Here is a 17,166-nt window from a genome sequence, read left to right on the forward strand (position 1 = left end):
TGCTAAGCTACGCCAACCCCAAATTCGACATCTCAGCCAATAAGCTGTCGCTACGGAGTGGGGGGCGTGGCAGTCAGCCCAGGACCAATCCGTGACTGCAGCAGGAACCACAGGGAGGGTCATCGTCTCGCCAATAGGAAGTACTCGGAGGCGGGCCTGCCAGTCGGCGGACGGCTGAGACGCCATGAATATCTTGCCCAAGAAGAGTTGGCACGTCCGGAACAAGGACAATGTGGCCCGCGTGCGGCGTGACGAGGCTCAGGCCCGGGAGGAGGAGAAAGAGCGGGAGCGGAGGGTGCTGCTTGCCCAGCAGGAGGTAAGCCCCGAGTGCGGTCGGGCGGGACTCCCGGGCCGAGCGCGCAGGCGTGTGGGGAGGGGCCGGATGCTGGGGTGGCGCGCAGGCGCGCTGCGTCCCGTGAGGCCGGCGGGGCTGGGCGCGGCTGAAAGCGCCGGGCCCCACCTGCGTGGCCCCCGCCTCCCCATCTCCCAGTGCCAACTCCCGACCCGCTGCGGGGGGCCCCACCTGCGCCTCCCCCTTGCCCAGGTTTTCTCCCACTCGCGTAGTTCGCAAGGCCAGAGTGCGTGGCACAGGAGGGGCTGGTGAAAGAAGAATCCTTGCGCAGTTCAAGGAAACTCGGTCCCGTTTAGTTTGCCTGCGCAACCTCCCTGTTGAGCGCCTACTGTTTGCTCGCAGAGCGCCTGACCTGCGGCCTCTCATTCGTGGTTGGAGGGGCAATGTCCCGCCTGTGCAGAGAGGGGGGATGGCTTCCGAAAGGCCACGACGGTGGGGCGAGCTCCTTGCCGTCCCCCCCCCACACGCCCCCGGGCTTACGGTGCAACTGCTAATCTCTAGTTTGCAATCCTTTGTCCAGTCGGGCCCGGAGGTGATCTGCGTTCTTAAAGTTCGCTTTTGCCAGTAGAGATTGCTCGTCGTCTCCGGGGCGGTGACTGGGAGCCCTACCTTTAGTTCCGGTCGCCTGCTCTCCTGTTTTGGGCTGCCTTCACAGCTGTTTTGATTGTCACCTGAGCCTGGGACCCTACTGGTTGACCGAGCGGCAGCGTACAGGCCCAGGTGTTGCTTCCTTCCCCTGTCTCCCCGGTCCATGTACTCTTCCTTACAGCCCCCAGCACCAGCACTGGGGCTCCCTCCGACATACTCAGAAACCGTCTCCCAGTCTTTGGAGTCCCGTCTAGGTTCTGAATACTCTGCCTGTAACTTTCTTTTCCCTAGGCCCGCACAGAATTCCTGCGGAACAAAGCCAGGCACCGGAGCTCTCTCCCTGAGCTCGAATCAGCAGAGGCGGGAGCCCGCGGTTCTGGCCCTGTGGACCTATTTCGGGAGCTGCTGGAGGAAGGGAAAGGGGGGACCAGAGGCAATAAAGAGTACGAGGAAGAAAAGCGACTGGAGAAAGTAAGCTGGCCCCCCACCTAGTGAGTCCTGGGTAGAGCCTGGGGGTGACTGACTGGAATAGTTGGCCGGGGGGGGGGGCTGGGGGGGGCGGTGGATGGTGATGAGATGAGCTCAGTATGGAACACCGTACTCAGGAGTGTGGGTTATTGCCATCCAGGCCTGCAAGGGGCTTGGAAGTGGGTGATGGAATCCCCTCCCCGCCCAGCTGTGGGACTGTTAGGTATAAACCCCTTGATGGGACAGGGCCCTCTAAGGGTTAGGGGAAGGTTACGGAGCTCTTTCAGTGTCCATCACCTCACCTGCTGTCAGGGATTCCTACCAGATCCTAATCTTGCCTTTGTCTTGCCTCACTTTTACTTTGCGAGCTGCTTTCAGGTCTGTCTTCAGCTTATCTCCCCAGAGTTGCCTGCCTCTGATCCCTAAAGTGTACCCTGTCCTTCCCTGATGCTTGTTACTGTCCAGGGCATGAGCCCCACTGTCCTTAACACATTGCTGGGCTGGCTAATGCTGGTTCTGCCTGTCCAGGAGCCTCAGGTGTCGTGTGGTCACGTGGAGGGCTCCCCGAGGGGACATCCTCACCTCCCTAGTTTCTGTTCCCCTCAGGAGAGGCAGGAGAAAGCTCTGGGCATCCTGACATACCTGGGCCAGAGTGCAGCGGAAGCCCAGACTCAGCCACCTTGGTACCAGCTCCCCCCGGGGCGAGGGGCCCCCAAGCCTGGCCCAGGTCCAGATGAGAAGATCAAGAACCGCCTGGACCCTCTTCGGGAGATGGAGAAGCATTTGCGGAGGAAGCGGTGGCACAGCGGAGAGGATGGCGGCCACAAAATGAAGGGGAAGGGGGTGCCCGAGAAGCAGCGGCCAGGAGGGTAAGCAAGCTGGGCTGGCCTGTGGGCTCGAGGACTGGGGCTGCGCGGCTGAGAGGCCACTCTCCACATGCAGTTTTGGGACCCTGACACGGCAAGCCTGCTTTCCTGAGATCCCTAGGCAGTGTTCAGTGTGGAGTGGCCGGTGGCTTCTGGGGAGACACTGCAGGTACAGGACACCTAGCCTCGTTTTGAGTTTTTTTTGGTGTTTCCATGCAAAATAGTGGTTAGACCCCAGAAAGCTTTAGGTCTCGGGGGTTTTGAGTTTGAGAGCCATGGGGTCAGCAGGTTTGTGTCCCAGCAGGACAACCCCCCCAAGCAGACAGTTGGGTCATCCACAGAAGGGGAAACTGAAGCCTGGATGTGTTGTTTCAGCTGATTAACAGGGAGCTTTCTGGATCTGGAGAGGCACTGACTGTAAAGGGCGGTGATGGGATCCTTGTGCGCAGCATGAAGCCAGCTTCCCACCCCCTGGCCTCACAGTCCAGAGCGTCTGCTGCAAGGTGGGGGTTGGGGGAGTGTTCCAGGGGCTGTGAACTTCCTGACCTGACTCCTTTCCCCCAGGCCCCCATCCCTGGACCAGCTTCGAGCTGAACGTCTTCGGCGGGAAGCAACGGAACGGGCTCGTGCAGAGGCCCTGCTGGCCCAAGTCCGAGGCACAGCCCCCCAGGAAGACCAACCTGAAGAGGAGGCCGATGAACGGCGGAGGCGGTACAACTCCCAGTTCAACCCCCAGTGGGCCCGGCGTCCCGCCAGCAAGACCCAAGTGCTCACTGACTCCTGGGGGGAGAGGAGAGGCCGTAGCTGCCAGCCGTCATATAAAACTATTTATTCATAAATATTTTCCAAAATGAAAATAGGTTTACCAAAAAATGTCCCTCACTGGGGAGGGGAGGAGGGGGCAGCCCTCGCCCCCGGGGCCCCCAGGTGGGGCTGCTTCCTGGGGGAGAGGGCTGCCCCTGGCCTGGGGCCTCCCCCAGTCTTCCAGGGCAGGGCCCTCGCCTGGGCAGGGGGTGGGTGTCAGCATGCGGGGGGGTGGGGAGGGTGGAGGAAGGGGCCGGTGTCACTGGAGGTCCCGGTCCTCCAGGTAGCGGTACTCAAAGGTGAAGCCTTCCTTCTTCCGCTGGCCCCACTTCTCGTAGTCAAAGTAGATGTAGGTGCCCTGGCCAGGGGAGAAGGTGGTCAGTGAGTGGGCGAGGAGGTGCAGGGGCTCTGGGCTGCACGGACAAAGGGGACAGAGCTCAGGGCCAGATTGTGCCAGGCGCTGGGCCAGGGGCCCTGCATGCACAGGCCGTGTCCCTCCACCCTCACCAGGCTCTTCTCAGGCTCTCCTGCCCCTGTCAGAGGGAACGGGGAGGCGCGGAGAGGCCCGAGCTGGGTCTCCACCCCAGGCACGTTTACACAGTGTCTGCGGCTTCTTGGATGGCTGCGGCGTGAGGGCCAGAACTGGCACTCGGTGCCCGAGCTGGGTCCTAGCATTTAGTTTTCACACAACCCTGAGGCCGTTACCCCATCCGAGAGAACGGAACAGGCTCAGTCTACAGCCAGGCACGCTGTTGGGACAGATGTTTTATTGGTGACCGTGGTGGTGTGATATTTCTGAAGGAGGGAGGCCTTGACGGGCACTTGGAGGAGTGCATGGGCCCAAACCAAGATGGGACAGGGAATCTGGTTAACAGCTGAGAGGATGGGGAAGGAGGCTGGGTCTGCATGATTGTCTGATATGCTTCAAGGAAGCTGAAAGAAGGGAGGTGAGGGGACTGAGCTCCAGGAGGACAGGGTTTTGTTCAGTACTTGGCCTCGGGCAAATATTTGGTGGAAGAGACCAATGCGGAATATAGTGATTCAGAGTTACTGGAAACGAAATACATGCCTGATGCCTGATACCTGACCACGGAGTGGTCGTGTTAAGTACTTACACGTCATTAACTCAGTCCTGGTAACAACTGCACACGGGGTGTGGCAGCCTGTGTTTGCGTGTGAGGAGAGGGAGACAGGTCCAAGCCACTCGCCCAAGGTCACCCAGCTTGGGCTGGCCTCAAACCCAAGTGGAGTGCAGCAGATGGGGGTTCTGATTAGCATCCCCCTTCGTGTGTGCTACAGAGCCCCAGCTCTGCTGGGCGAGGGGCGATGGGTCAGGGAGCGGCTCATGTTCCCAGGTGGGAGGCAGCACGCACAGTATGGGCCCAGGGGCTACGGGACCACTAGCAGCCCATAGAGAGGAGAAGATGACAGCCCCCCCCCCCCCCCCCCCCCGCAGAGCACAGGGCTCATGCTGGAGGCAGGGGGTGGGCGGGGCACAGGGAGGGGCCCTCACCTGCTCAAACTCATCGGTGATGGTCTTAGGCTCCTCGTGCCTCTGGAACCACATCATGTACTTGGTGTGGAATCGCCACGACTGCTTCTTCAGGGCCTTGGCTGCCAGGTACTGCGCCTTCGTGCCCTGGAGGAGGAAGGGTGGAAGCAGGGGTCAGGGGGCCCCCACATTGGTGGAGGCACGGGGCACAGGGCCTCAGGCTGACCCGGGGCCCGCCGTAGGCTGAGGTGGGGCCGGTCAGTCCGCTTGCTGAGGGGCTGGGGCATGGAACCTACCACTGCTGGTCAGCGGGTATAAACCGCTCAGAGCAGCTTCAAGAGAAGAAAAACTACTGCGTGCTGAGTGCGGAGGACGGGCAGTTAGAAAGCTTCCCCTGGCAGGACTGAGACTGGGAGGGGGAGCTTGTCACGACTCCCTGGGGTCATGCAGAGGAGACAGTTCCCTAGTGGCCTCCAGGGGCTGGCGAGACTGCATGGGGATGGACACTGTGGGCACAGCCACGGGCGGCCGGAGTGGGGCTGAGGCTCCCTGGTCCCCTCAGTGGACCGACCTGGCCCTCGACCTCAACACAGACATGTCTGTGCTGAAGTGTGTGGACAGGGACGGGTCTGCCTGTGGGGGAAGTGGGGGGCAGGGAGGGCAGGACTGGGGGATGGGGAGGGGGTGCGGTCCCGGTGGCCGCAGTGGGGCACCCACCTCACCCCTCCAGCCCGAGGGGGGACGGCGGCGGTGGCGGCGAAGCCGGGGGGCCCGAGGCTGCCCCGGGGGCCCTGCTGTACCTCCAGATAGTAGAAGATGAAGAAGAGCGTCTCTGTTGACAGGCGCTGGTAGAACTCCACGGTGTCCGAGTGTGGGGGTGGCATCTGGTGGTGGTAGGGGGGCGTCGGGCAGGGATTCCGGGGGAGGTACTGCCTGTGAAGGGACAGGAGGTTTGGCGGCCATGCCCAACAGGCCTTGTGGTCCGTGGACCGGATCGTAGCCACGACCTGCCCCCTGTGCCCCACTGCTCAGGGGCAAGGTCTCCAGCACCTGGTCATCCCCACCCCAAGTGCCTCGGACCCCAGCTCTCATGGACAGCCCCAAGTCCAGTGCCCAGCCTGACCTCATGTCCCAGGACCAGGGGACCAGGTCCCTGGCCTGGACCGCCTCCCACGTGCCTAGGGGTCCCGGTGCCTCACCGGATGCGCTCTGAGTCTGAGGGATGAGGCATGTGGTGCCAGGCAGCCTCCTCCATAGCCTGCTGGTACAGCTGCTCCTTGGTGAGGGGCACAGGCCCCAGCGGACACACGCCCAGGGACAGTGGGATGTTCACCTCTGACAGCTGTAGGGGCGGCTGCGCGGAGGCTGGTGGGGCAGATGTGCTGCTCAGGATGATGTCTGTGGGGGGAATGGGGACAGGCCCTTCGGTGAGGCTGGTGGGGGGCCTGTCCCCCTGCTCTCCAGCCACCTTCCGCCTCCCCCAGACCCACACCTCGCTCAGTCAGGTGCAGCGCTGGCACGGGGTCCTCGATGCCGGAGCTGATGGCTGCCCGCTCCGCCATGGACTTGAGAGAGCTCAGGGGCTCTGGGGCCTGCAAAGAGAAGAGTGCTGGCACCACGCTCCACGTCCTCCGGTGGGCGTCGGGCCAAGGCCACCAGCGTGAAGAGCCTTGCTGCCACCCCACCTAACGGGGAGATGGTGTAGATGTGGGGGCACGTGCAGCATCTGAGGAGTGGCTGTTTGCTGGGGCCCCTACCACGCCGGACCACAACGGCAGGTCCGGGAACACTGGCCTGCACACCCCCACCCCATTGCCCAGGATGCTACACCGCGTGCGCCCCACCCCCCTGTCCAGCTGGCACAGGGCCGTGGGGCAGTCTCCTGGCACCCATGGCATCCCAGCTCCTCGCTGGCGGACAGGCGGGCCTGCAGGTAGTGCTGCCTGCCCAGGCCTCCGTGCTGCCCAGGCCTCCGGGGCCGTCCTCGCGAACCTGACCCTCACACCCTCCCGCCCCCCATGCTTTTCTCAGTGGCCCCAGAGGGACTGGTCTAGCCCCATCCTTCTCTGTCCTTTCTCCACTCACAAGCCAGCAGACCCCTCCTCCTCAGAGACACGCAGTAAATTTCCTGTCTGTGTACCTCTGAACCACGTGCTTACTCTGGGCCCCACACCATTCCCAGGGCTTGTGTCCTGTCATACCAGGGGTGCAACTGGGAGCACCTGCTTTGTCCAGAGGGAAGGCCATGCAGGACGGGGGCCCAGACTCTGACACGGCAGAGCTAAGGTTAAACGCAGGCCTAGAAATTCACTCCCACATCCTACTCCCCTTTCGGACTCTGGCAGGACCCCACTGCCTCCCCAGAACACCGGACCACGCTCGCAGCCCTGCAGCCCACTTGTGCCCCCATCTCGTATCTGCGGAGCCCTGCCCCAGCGTTCTCCCCCGCTCCAGTAGCGGCCCTCCTGCAACCCTGGCACGAGAGACACAAGAGAACCACCCCTTCCTCAGCCTTTCCTGACCCTGGGACCCCCATTGCTCCCAGCTTAGGTCTCCTCGCCAAGGCCTTGCTGGGCCATCACCCCAAGTCCAAGGCACCTCTGCAGGTCCACAGCACCCACTGCCCCCAGCCCTGTGCAGTCCTGGTCGGCTTCCTATAGAGGAGGTGGAAGACCTGGGTGTGCTCACCCAGCACGAACCATGGCCCAGAGTGGACGCCAGTGAAGGGAAAAGGAGGGCGGTGAGCCAAAAGGTGGGGTGTGTGCCGGAGCAAGGGGATACGGGGATAGAGAGGACGGTGGGAAGTCAGAGCACAGGACAGAGCTGCAGAGTGCCAGAGCCTGGGGACCAGGTGAGGGTGTATGGGGTGGGGGTGGCCAGCAGACCTGGAGGAAGGGGACAGCACACGTGCAGGGAAGCCTGCGGCCCACCTTGATCTCCGGGGCAGTGCTGAACTGCGGAGGCCCGTTGAGCAGGGCACCGGCTGCCTTGGCCTCGCTGAAGCTGGGTGTCGGGGAGCTGGGAGGGTTCACAGGAAGTGGCACCAGGAGGCTGGGTCCCCCTGTGTTGTTCCCTGAGCCTGGAGCTACACCCCCAGCTCCCGCTGAGGCTGCCGCACTGGGTTCTTTCCTGGGAAGGAGGGAGAAGAGGGCTCAGAGAACAGGAGGCCTGGGCAGGTGGGGGATGAGTCGGACCTCTGCACCAGTCTACGGACGGGGACCAAGGGAGAGGTCAGTGTTCCACCCACAGCATGGGTCGCCTCAGGCAGATGCCCCGTGAGGTGGCCCACCCAGAGCCTGGCGGTCGGGCAGACCCTGGAAGAAGGTCTTCCCTATTGTCCTTCGGACGTCACAATCTTTCTGGGGGCAAACTTCTGAGAAATGAGGACTCTCTCGAAAGGTCTGACCTGAGAACTGAACAAGCAGCTTTTGGAGGGGAGTCAGGTGGGTCTAGGGCAGGCTCTGGAAAGGGGACGTGAGGGGACTCTAAGAACAATCCCAATTGCCCGAGAAATGTTTTAAAACATTCCAAAGGGTCAAGCTAAGGGACTGACTGATACTATGTCCTGGGAGGAAAGAAGTGGGGACATGACGCCCGACCAGGTGGGCGAAGTCCTGGCAAAGGCAGGGGCAGACACTCACGAGGTGCTGGGAGGTGGGTTGTGGGGGCCCGACGGGGGGCCCAGAGCCTGGCTACTGGCGCTGCTGCCCCCACTGCTGCTGAGTGCCACCTCTGCTGGGCTGTCTGCCACCACTGAGCTGTAACCTGGGGGCAGGAAACGGGGCATGAGAACGGGCTGACCACAGCAGGACCCCCTCCCCCCCCCAGCCACCCTGCTTACTGGTGGCGCCGTTCTGCTTGCCAGGGCCTCCGCCTCCACTGCTGTTACTGCTGCTGCCGCTGCCGCCCCCTCCGCCGCCTCCCCCTCCCCCACCAGGCTGGACACTGGGCGGCCGGGGCTGGGTGCTGCTGGACCCACTGGGGGCTGGCGGGGCTACAGCCTGGGCATAGGGGGCAGGGGTGCCTGACCCGTGGCTGGGAGCCGGGCTGGCCTTGGGGCCCAGGGCGCTCGCCGGCGCTGCTGGGGTAGAGGCCCCATTGTTGCCAGAGGCAGTGCTCAGGGCGGAGGCAGCAGGCGGGGGGCCAGGTGGGTAGCTGGGCGGCATAGCCGGGGACTGAGGGTGCTGGCTGCTGTGGACAGGCTTAGAGCCATTTTTGGCTGGAGACTGCAGGGAAGAGAGAAAAGGGTCAGGCCCCACTGGGCCAGTGGGTCTGCTGAGCCCCCCTGCCCCAAGCGGGGCTCCACCATCCTTGCAGTGCCCGGCTGCCCCTAGCTCTCCCCTCCCCTTGACCTTACCCTCAAAGCTTCAATCACCACCTTGACACCTAAACTACTCACACGCATTCCCGTCCACACCCAGCCTCCCACATCCTGCGTGGACACCTCCCCATGGCAGCCCACAGGGGAGACGCCCCCACCCCCGGACGTCAGGATAGCAGCTACGTCCTCAAGGGAAGATCAGCTGGAAGCAGCTAACAGTTCAAGAGAAGGAAAAGCAGCCTGAAATGGGCCAGTGGCTCTGAAGGTCACTGAAAGGCTCACAAAGTAACTGGAAGGGCCGCTGCTGACCAGCCCCCAGAAAGCAGCAGGGACACGCCTGCCACCCAGCACTGCCTGGTGGCCCGCGGCCCAGCCCTCACTGCACACCCCAGGTCCTGAGAACCTCCCCACTTCCCCTCAAGCCCTCCCAGCAGGCCACTCCTTGACACCCTGGTTGAAGCACATGCTCCTGCCCCGGGAGGTCACACCTACCTGGCTGACTTCGCTATCCGTCGAGCGTCCCCTTTTCTTATCATCTTCAGAGTTTTCCTGAGGTGGGGTGCCGAGTGAAACTGGTGTGAGCTCGAGGGACCCAGTAGAGAGGCCCAACTCTGATGCCCCCGGGACCGCTGTGGGACCTGTGTCCCGAGCCTCACCGGGGAGCCAGCACCCCGCCAGCCTCTACAGCCTGGGGACTGCTCTCCTTAGGGACTCCAACCCTCGATTCCCTGCCCGCGCCGCACGCCCAGGACCCATCCTCAGGGCCCGCACCCAGGACACCGAGCCCCCACTCGCAGTTCCCTCAGGTTCCCCTTGGGTCACCTCCTCACCGTGGTGCAGTTGGCCGGGCTGGGCGGGATGGGAGAGCTGGAGGTCGTGGAGGTGGGTGTGCTGCTGGACTGGTTGAAGATCTCATCCTCCATGTGACTGTGGCTGGGGGGGGAGGTGGCGACCAGCGCCTGTGCTGTGGGGGCAGGAAGAGGCAGGCTCGATGGGCTGGGACACCCCCCCAACCGGGCCCTCACTGCCCCATGCCCGCAGGCCAGCCCCGGGCCTCACGAATGTCCTCGAGGTCCAGGTCGTCGTAGAGGAACTCGTTCTCCTCGAAGTCGGGGTCCTGGGACGAGTCGACGTAGTACTCGACGTCATCCTTGATCTTGCGGATGGCATCCACAAGGATGGAGTCATTGTCCAGCATGCGCAGGATGGTCTCCAGCATGCGGACATGGTAGCGGTGCTTCTCGATGTGCCGCTTCAGGCCCTCGATCCGGTCCTGCTTCTGCTGGCGAGCCCAGGGCCAGGCTCAGGGGCTGCAGGGCGCCTGGCCAGGCCCCTCCTGCCTCCACAGAACCTGTCCTCAGTCCCCGACCCCCGCAGAGACCCAGAGGCTCCACTCCGGCCCCTCCTGCCGTAGGCAGTATGGAGTCAGTCTGTGCCCCATCCCAGCCCCTCAAGGATCCCCAGCTCCCACCCAGACACCCCAGGAAGCTCCCCCAAAACCAGAAAGCCTTGTGCTCCTACCCCATGGCCCCCTGCAGCGCCCAACAGCCCGGACCTCCAAACTGCAGCCCATCGCACCCCCATCTGCTCTAACCCCAACAGTGATGACGCCCGTTTGCAGGGAGCCGGCATCTCTGTCCTCACGTGGCCCACCCTGCGGGATACACATTCAGCAGCTTAGCCCCTGGGCTCTCCAGGCGCCAGCCCCAGCCAAGGCCTCAATTCTAAATCCTCTCCCTCCACAATGACCTATTCCATCTCTCCTTCAGGCTCCAGCTTCCCAAACCCCTTGAGGCTCAGACGCCCAAACCAGGCTCATTTCCCACCACCCCGCATCCTGGACCCAGCTCTCCATTCTCTATGTTTCCTGTGCCAACAAGTACATGTGCTCTGCAGCCCCCGGAACCCACACCCTATGACCCCGGAGTTTCGGCATCGGGGCCCCTAGATCTGGCTTTGCCCCAAAACTACTCTTCTCAGCGCAAATGAGCCTCATTTCTCCTTGCGGCCTCAGGACCTGGGCCTTCTCAGAACTAGGATGCCACGGCTTCAGCCCTCAGACCTCCCCACCCCGTGTGGCCAACCGCTCTTGCTACGTCAGCGACCCTGGCAGAACCCAGCATGTTACCCCAAACTGCTCCTCGTTTCCAGGGTGCCACTGCTTACTGAAGCTGGACCCAAGACTGGTTCACCAACATGGGTCACCCCCAGTGGCCACTAACCCCCGACTCGCCTCAGCCCGTCTCTTTCCCCTGGGCGCAGGGTCCCCCACTCACATCCTTGTCCCCCTTCTTCTTGCGTGTCTGCACGGACAGCGACTCCACTTCACTCTCGAACTGGTCCACCTGCATGTTCAGGGTGTCGATGGTGTTCTAGGGGAGAGGGCGAGCAAAGGCAGGTGGTCAGCCAGGGTCCCCATGGATGCCCGGGATTGGGGCCCTGAGGTCCCCTCCTCTTCTCTTCCCTGACTCACCGTGAGCCACTGGCCAACCTCCTCCTTCTCCTTCTGGGCAGGGTCCACCTTCTGAGCCAGGCCCAGGCCCTCTTTGCTGTAGGCTTTAGTCTTGGTCTCTCGCTCCACAACTTTGAACCGTTCCATTTGCTGTGGACAGCACAGGTGGAAAGAGATCTCAGCCCACTGCCTCTTCCCTTCCCCCTGGGAGGGAGAAACCTTCCTCTTCTAGGGACTTCTGGGGACCCAGGAATCAACCACCTCCCACCTCTCAGGTTCCAGGCTCTGGGCTCCTACCGTCTCAATGAGCTTGCGGTTGTCTATGAGCTGCCTCTTGTCCTTGATCTCGTTGGACGCTACCCATGTCTTGATCTGGTCCCTCAGCCGCTGCAGGTGGAGGAAAAGCGAGACAGTTCCACCGCCTCAGACCCGGGCACGGAGGCCGCCAGCCCCTCCTCCCTCCGCCCTTAGGACACAGGAATCCAGGCTAGTCCCCTCACTTGGAGCTTCTTAATCTCCTTCTTTAGGTCAGCCTCATACTTTTCTTTCTGGTTCGCGTTGGCTGCATTGTGGAGCTGAGGGATGAAGAGAGCCCAGGCGTCAGTGTGGGACTTGGGGCCCTCGTGCCCACTCCAGTGGTAAAACTTGTCTCCTAGGGCTGGGGACACCCACCCCCCACCCCAGTCCATCTCAGAGCTGCTGCTTAGGTCCTCAGCACCTGGACCCACAATCCCTCTCCCTGGCCTACACCCACAGACCTGAACCTCGTCCTGTGCTCTCCTCCCCGGAGACCCAGATCTTTAGGGTCCCATGCCCTGTACCTTCTGCCAGATATCTTCAAACTGCTCCACGCCCTCGGACACCTTCTTGAGGCAGCGATCAATCTCACCTGGCCAGGGACGAGAGAAGGCTGTGAGCACCCTGCCAAGGCAGCAGGCATCCGAGGAGGACCTCTGAGGACAGTGAGCATGTGGCTACACAGGCAGCGGGCGAGGAGACCAGTACCTTGGAGTTTGCGCTTGTCCGCCATCTTCCCTGCCCTACAGATGCAGGCTCTTCATACTCTCTTGGAGACGGACGCTGCTGAGAGAGAAGGAAGGGACGCGTGTTTACTCCCTGGCTGGTCCAGACACGGAGACATGAACGAGGCTGGGAACGGGAGGGTACATGGCATGGTAAAGGGAAGACGCATTTATTATCTGATGACAGAGATCAGGCTGAGTTCTACTTATGCTGCCCAGACAGCCCAGCACAGGGGCTGAGTTCTCTGGAAGATTGCTGGAACAAGGAACCAGATGTACTTTTTCCCAGGAAGTAAGAAATTCCTAGAGCGTAGAACACCTTCTTGCAGATGACGCTCTGGATGATTTAAAGCAGGAAGCGGCCAAGCAGCCCACGGCTGGGTGCAGGGGAGGAAGGCCCACAGTGGGGTAGGGCACACAGGTGACTAGAATCCTAACACCAGAGAAGTGACCCCTCAGACAGCTCAGAAGATGAAGACTTTGCGGGAAAAAGAGCCAGACGCTGTCTGTGTTTAGTAACTGTAGGAGACGGAGTGGGAGCAAGGGGAGATGGGAAGGGCCTGAAATCAGGAAAAGCTAAACACACCCGTCTTGTCAGGGCTGGGTCCCAAGCAGAAGAGGGCTGTACACCACCAAATTTATTCCACAGCAGTCGTTCAAACACGGGGGACAACCCAACCCAAAGAATTAGATGTATGGGGGCAGAAGGCATCACCCCAGAGAGGGCCAGGAGAGTGAAAGGGGACCTCAGCTGTAGGAGAGCTGTCTGTGCACACGAAGGAGATACCGATCAGATGCGATGGTGACACAGATGTGGGAAAACATAAACCACTAGGACGTGTGCCCAGTAAGTACTTAGAGAGTGGGGCATCTTCACCCTGAAAGTACATGCAGCCCAGAGGAAACCAGGAGCTCTGGCCCAGGAAGAAGCCACAACTTAGGGTCTGATATCAAGATGGGGGGGGGGGATGCAGGAGCCTTGCAGAGGGGTTAGGCCAAGGGGACTCGTGCACTGCCCAAGGTCACCCCCCAGAGAGGGGGCCTCTACTGAAAAGCACAGCTCCCTAAGAGAGGCCCCAGAGCAGCTTTGAGGACTAAGAGCCTCAACCCAAAGGGAGGCCACACCAAGAGGATCCCCACCCACAAAAACAGTCCCAACCGAAGACACTTTCTGCAACAATAGAAACATTCCACATCTGGGCTAGCTGTACCCCTGAACGCTGAAGATGTGGCTTGTGCACGAAACAGTGGACCTTTTCATTTTTACTTCAGTTACTTCACTGCAGGTGGCTAGCAACTACCGACGGGACAGCGAATGACCACGCTTGAGAAGGACAAGTCCTAAAGCTGTGTATACCAGCCCCCTCCACAGGAGTCCATTCTGGATGGTAGGGAGAGGCTAGGACACCTTAGACTGGAGGGGGCACAAATCTCCAACGAGGGCCGACCGAGACAATGGCTATACCCCGGGCCCAGGGCCAGCTGACACACTGAGGTGGGGCCCAATCCCCACACAAGGAAGATCCCAGCTTTGGGAAGGAGAGGTAGCCAGTAGCCCAGAGGGGATGCGAACTGAAATGGGGGAAGGGCCTTTGGCCTGGGAGCTCGGGAGAGGGCCAGGACCCCAACACAGAAACTCCTCTTACTGCCCCAAAGTAGGTACAGGGATGTGACACAGGACCTTGCACTGCCTGCCTCCAGCCCAGAAAAGAGGACGCCTACTTTACAGCCCTACACAAGGCATGCCACATGGAGGAGTCGGGTCATCTAGCTTAGAGGAGGTGGTGATGCCCCCAAGAAGGGAACAGACGGAGGGAGCAACAAGCCCTCATGGAGTCGGAGGCACGGGGCCAGGGGAACAAGAGCCTCAGCCCAGGGAGGTGAGGTTTCAGACCCTCGAAGCGGGGAGCAGCTCAGGCCCAGAGAGGACAGCACGGGAGTTGCAGGAGGCATCACGGGCCCAGCTGGGCACTGCAGTGGACAGCAGTCTTCCCCACAGAGGTAACAGCCCCTCCCTCTGAAGACAGACCGCCCCACCCCCAGCAAAGGATGAGGGAGAAACGTGGAGCTTGAGCCTTGAAGTGAAGGTACAAGCACAGAAAAACCCTGTTCTTACGGAGCTGGGGGCCCCCACTGCTCCTACGGGGGTCCACCAAGATCTCCCAGGGTAAGTAACCACAGTAGGCTCACCCTGAGACAGGGCGGGGGGGGGGGGGCATCTCAGGCACCCCAGAGCCTTCTCGTTCACGGCATGGGGTCTCAAACAGAACGGAGGAACCGGGGAACCCTGGCCCAGGAGGCTTCACCAGGTCTCGTCCCCTCAAGGAGCCCGTTCTAGGTCAGGGAGAGTGATCAGTGTGCCAGACTCACAGCAGCCAAGAGCCGTTTCACTGAGGGGCCCAGAGAATGGACAGCCCCTGAAACCTCAGCTGAGGGCTGAGGGCACAGTCCCAGAGACCTGAGGACACCAGGCAGGAAAGTAGAAGGCTCAGGCCTGGGACCCAACACAACCCTGGGGGCTGTCACCGCCCCTGGTGAAGAGGCCTTGCACCGGGGCAGGAGCGCCGGCAGGCAGTCCGAAACTGCGAGGCTGCCGCTGCCACCCCAAAGAGCGCCGGGACTCTGGGAGAGGGACGTGTTCGGGCCTGGGGTGCAGGCAGCTGTGTCTCCACTGGGAGGCCCAACAGCCAGGGCGGGGGTCTGGGAACCCCAGCTGGGAAAGACAGCAAAGGGACAGCGGCGACGTGTCTCCGTGGTATCTCCAGCACCCCCTGGGCTGGGAAGGCAGAAGCCTTAGAGCCACGCAGGGGGACCGCGCAAGAGAGCAAAGCGTCAGCCTGGGCACCGCCAAGGGCAGGACCCTGCGCCTGGGGAAGGCAACCCTGACGGAGCTCCCTGATTCCGGAGCAGAAGGCGCACCCCAGCCAACACAGTCTGCACATCCCAGGGCCAGACCTTAGCTCCCTGGGTTCCAGCTGCGTGCGAGGGGGGACGCGTGAGCCCCGGACCCCCGGCAAGCGCCGGCGTGACCGGGGGCGCGCGCGGGCTGCGGGGGGAGGCGCCAGCACGCCCACACCCACGGGCAGGGGCGGCGTCTGGGGGAGGAAGGGGTGCTTGCACGGCCCACGGCGGACCTCGGCTGCGGCACGGAGCGGGCAGCGGCGCCACGGGGGAGCCCTGCGCCCGGCACAGCGCTCGTTAAGTGGGAGTGACATCACCCGGCCCGGCAGAGGGGCAACCCGCGACCCGAGGCGGGCCCGCACCCCTGCCCGCCCCGCAGGCGCAGCGCCCCGGGCCCCGACTTTCCGCTGCAGGGCAAACTTTGGCGGAGGCCGGCGGGCCGTGCAGGGGTCCCGGCCGTGGGGCAGATGGGGGGACGGAGACGTCCGCCCCGCCTGCGGGCCCGGCGCCCACGGGGGTCTGCCGTCCGGCCGCCCGCACCGACGCGAAGAAGAGCGGCCCCGCTCGCCCGCACCCCCGCGGGAGGGGACCCCCGGCGCGGCCGCGGGGCGCGGAGGAGGGCGCGGGGGCGGGGGGGAGGCCAGCGGCGGGTGCCGCGGCCGCCCCTGCCGGGAGCCCACGCCGGGGGTCGGGGGACCGGGGGCGGCCATGTCGCGACAGGCGGCGGTGGCGCCGGGGGAGGAGGGGAAGGGGTCTGGCCCAGTCGAGCCTGACGCTCTCACCACAGGAGCTGGCGCCGCCGCTGAGGAGCGTATCGCGACAGGCGGGGGAGGCGAGCGCCCGCCGCCTTTTTCTCGCGCCCCGGGTCCGGGCGCTATCGCGATAGCGGCGCGAAGCGGAAGTGGGGTGGGGGAAAGTGGGCCCGGGGTTGTTCTGACGACGGGGTCGGGGCTCAAGGGAGGCCGCGGCGTCTGCCGATGGCTCCGCGGAAGCTGACCGGGCCCGGTCCAAGATGGCGGCGGCGGAGGAGGCCTCCCCTCCTCTCTTCTCGTCTCTGGCGCCGACCCGCCCCCGAGACCCGAATATAGGCCTGTGATTGCTCCTGCGGCCTGTCGCTCTTGCCCCTCGGACGCTCCCTATTGGTCCTTGGCAGGGATGCAGCCGGCCTCCTCTCGCCGATTGGGCAATCGCTCCAAGGCGCGGCGTTCGATTGGCCTCCCGCGCAGGCTGCTAGGATTGGCTCAGGTTTTCTTCCCCGCTCCTCCTCCTCCCCGCCTCAGGGCACAACACGCCAGCGCGAGGGCCCGTGCGTCAATCAAGAGGCCACTGTCGTGCTGATTGGATACACCCGCCCCCTTCTCCTAAACTAATTGGCCGGGGGGAGGAGCTAGGCTGATGAGGGGCGGGAAGACGTTCGTCTAGTTTAGAGCCGTTTGTAATTGGTTGTGAGAGGATATTCTGCCCTGAAGCTATTGGTTGGGTTCGGAAGTGGGTGGGGAAAGTGGAGGAAGGCATGGCGCGTGGGCGTGAAAGGCAGCACACCTAATGAGCGGCAGACAAGTGCCTTCCGGGCGGGGGCCGGGCGGAGGTCGCCTGCCAATCAAAGCCGCCCTGGGGCCCCCCGGAGGGAAGCGGTCCCCTCGGTGGCCCTGCCTGCTGCCATTAGCCCTGGCCGGTGTAGAGGGTAATGGTGTAGAGGGCAGCCTCCCGCGTTCCTCGTGTCCCTGCAGCTGGCCGGTGTTCGGCACGGGTCCGGGACCGGGTCCTGCGGGTGGGAGGGAGCAGTGGACGGCGCCCCACGTCGCTCGCGCCTGCACGCCCGCGGGGGTGAGGAAGCTGCAAGGAGGTCCTACTCCCTGCACGTCCGCGTCCTCGGCGCTGGCACGACGCTGCAGAAGGC

At 63.1% G+C, this 17,166-nt stretch overlaps 2 protein-coding genes across 4 annotated transcripts; one reads left to right on the forward strand and one right to left on the reverse strand.

Annotated features, from left to right (window-relative positions):
* Positions 1 to 8: 8 nt before the first annotated feature.
* On the forward strand, positions 9 to 3,131 carry LENG1 (leukocyte receptor cluster member 1). Its single transcript, XM_059381806.1, has 4 exons — positions 9 to 316; positions 1,232 to 1,411; positions 2,015 to 2,277; positions 2,839 to 3,131. The coding sequence occupies exons 1-4, from the start codon at positions 185 to 187 to the stop codon at positions 3,110 to 3,112; spliced, it is 849 nt and encodes a 282-aa protein (XP_059237789.1). The 5' UTR covers positions 9 to 184; the 3' UTR covers positions 3,113 to 3,131.
* CNOT3 (CCR4-NOT transcription complex subunit 3) lies at positions 3,089 to 16,310 on the reverse strand. 3 transcript variants are annotated; one of them, XM_059381773.1, is made up of 18 exons: positions 16,049 to 16,310; positions 12,349 to 12,423; positions 12,165 to 12,232; positions 11,844 to 11,918; positions 11,641 to 11,730; positions 11,365 to 11,493; positions 11,168 to 11,263; positions 9,951 to 10,173; positions 9,722 to 9,855; positions 9,384 to 9,440; positions 8,412 to 8,796; positions 8,212 to 8,335; positions 7,501 to 7,699; positions 6,063 to 6,162; positions 5,770 to 5,968; positions 5,371 to 5,503; positions 4,592 to 4,717; positions 3,089 to 3,436 (listed from the first exon to the last, which is right to left on the reverse strand). In XM_059381773.1, the coding sequence occupies exons 2-18, from the start codon at positions 12,371 to 12,373 to the stop codon at positions 3,338 to 3,340; spliced, it is 2,262 nt and encodes a 753-aa protein (XP_059237756.1). In that variant the 5' UTR covers positions 12,374 to 12,423; positions 16,049 to 16,310; the 3' UTR covers positions 3,089 to 3,337. The 3 variants fall into 3 exon arrangements, with proteins under 3 accessions (XP_059237756.1, XP_059237757.1, XP_059237755.1); XM_059381774.1 differs by having other exon boundaries at positions 9,951 to 10,170; positions 12,349 to 12,426; XM_059381772.1 differs by having other exon boundaries at positions 12,349 to 12,426.
* Positions 16,311 to 17,166: the final 856 nt, after the last annotated feature.

Source organism: Mustela nigripes, chromosome 17 (genome assembly GCF_022355385.1).
Source record: "Mustela nigripes isolate SB6536 chromosome 17, MUSNIG.SB6536, whole genome shotgun sequence".
Taxonomy (NCBI): domain Eukaryota; kingdom Metazoa; phylum Chordata; class Mammalia; order Carnivora; family Mustelidae; genus Mustela; species Mustela nigripes.

What these genes read in the sequence shown, in the direction of transcription:
- CNOT3 (XM_059381773.1), bottom strand. Translation starts at nt 12,373, where the DNA reads ATGGCGGACAAGCGCAAACTCCAAG. An exon ending in AGAAGAAGGGGGACAAGGAT is followed by an intron (nt 10,174 to 11,167) that starts GTGAGTGGGGGA and finishes TGGGCTCGCCAG; the next exon opens with CAGAAGCAGGACCGGATCGA. An exon ending in GCCCGGCCAACTGCACCACG is followed by an intron (nt 9,441 to 9,721) that starts GTGAGGAGGTGA and finishes ACCCCACCTCAG; the next exon opens with GAAAACTCTGAAGATGATAA.
- LENG1 (XM_059381806.1), top strand. Translation starts at nt 185, where the DNA reads ATGAATATCTTGCCCAAGAAGAGTTGGCACGTCCGGAACAAGGACAAT. An exon ending in TGCTGCTTGCCCAGCAGGAG is followed by an intron (nt 317 to 1,231) that starts GTAAGCCCCGAG and finishes TCTTTTCCCTAG; the next exon opens with GCCCGCACAGAATTCCTGCG. An exon ending in GAGAAGCAGCGGCCAGGAGG is followed by an intron (nt 2,278 to 2,838) that starts GTAAGCAAGCTG and finishes CCTTTCCCCCAG; the next exon opens with GCCCCCATCCCTGGACCAGC.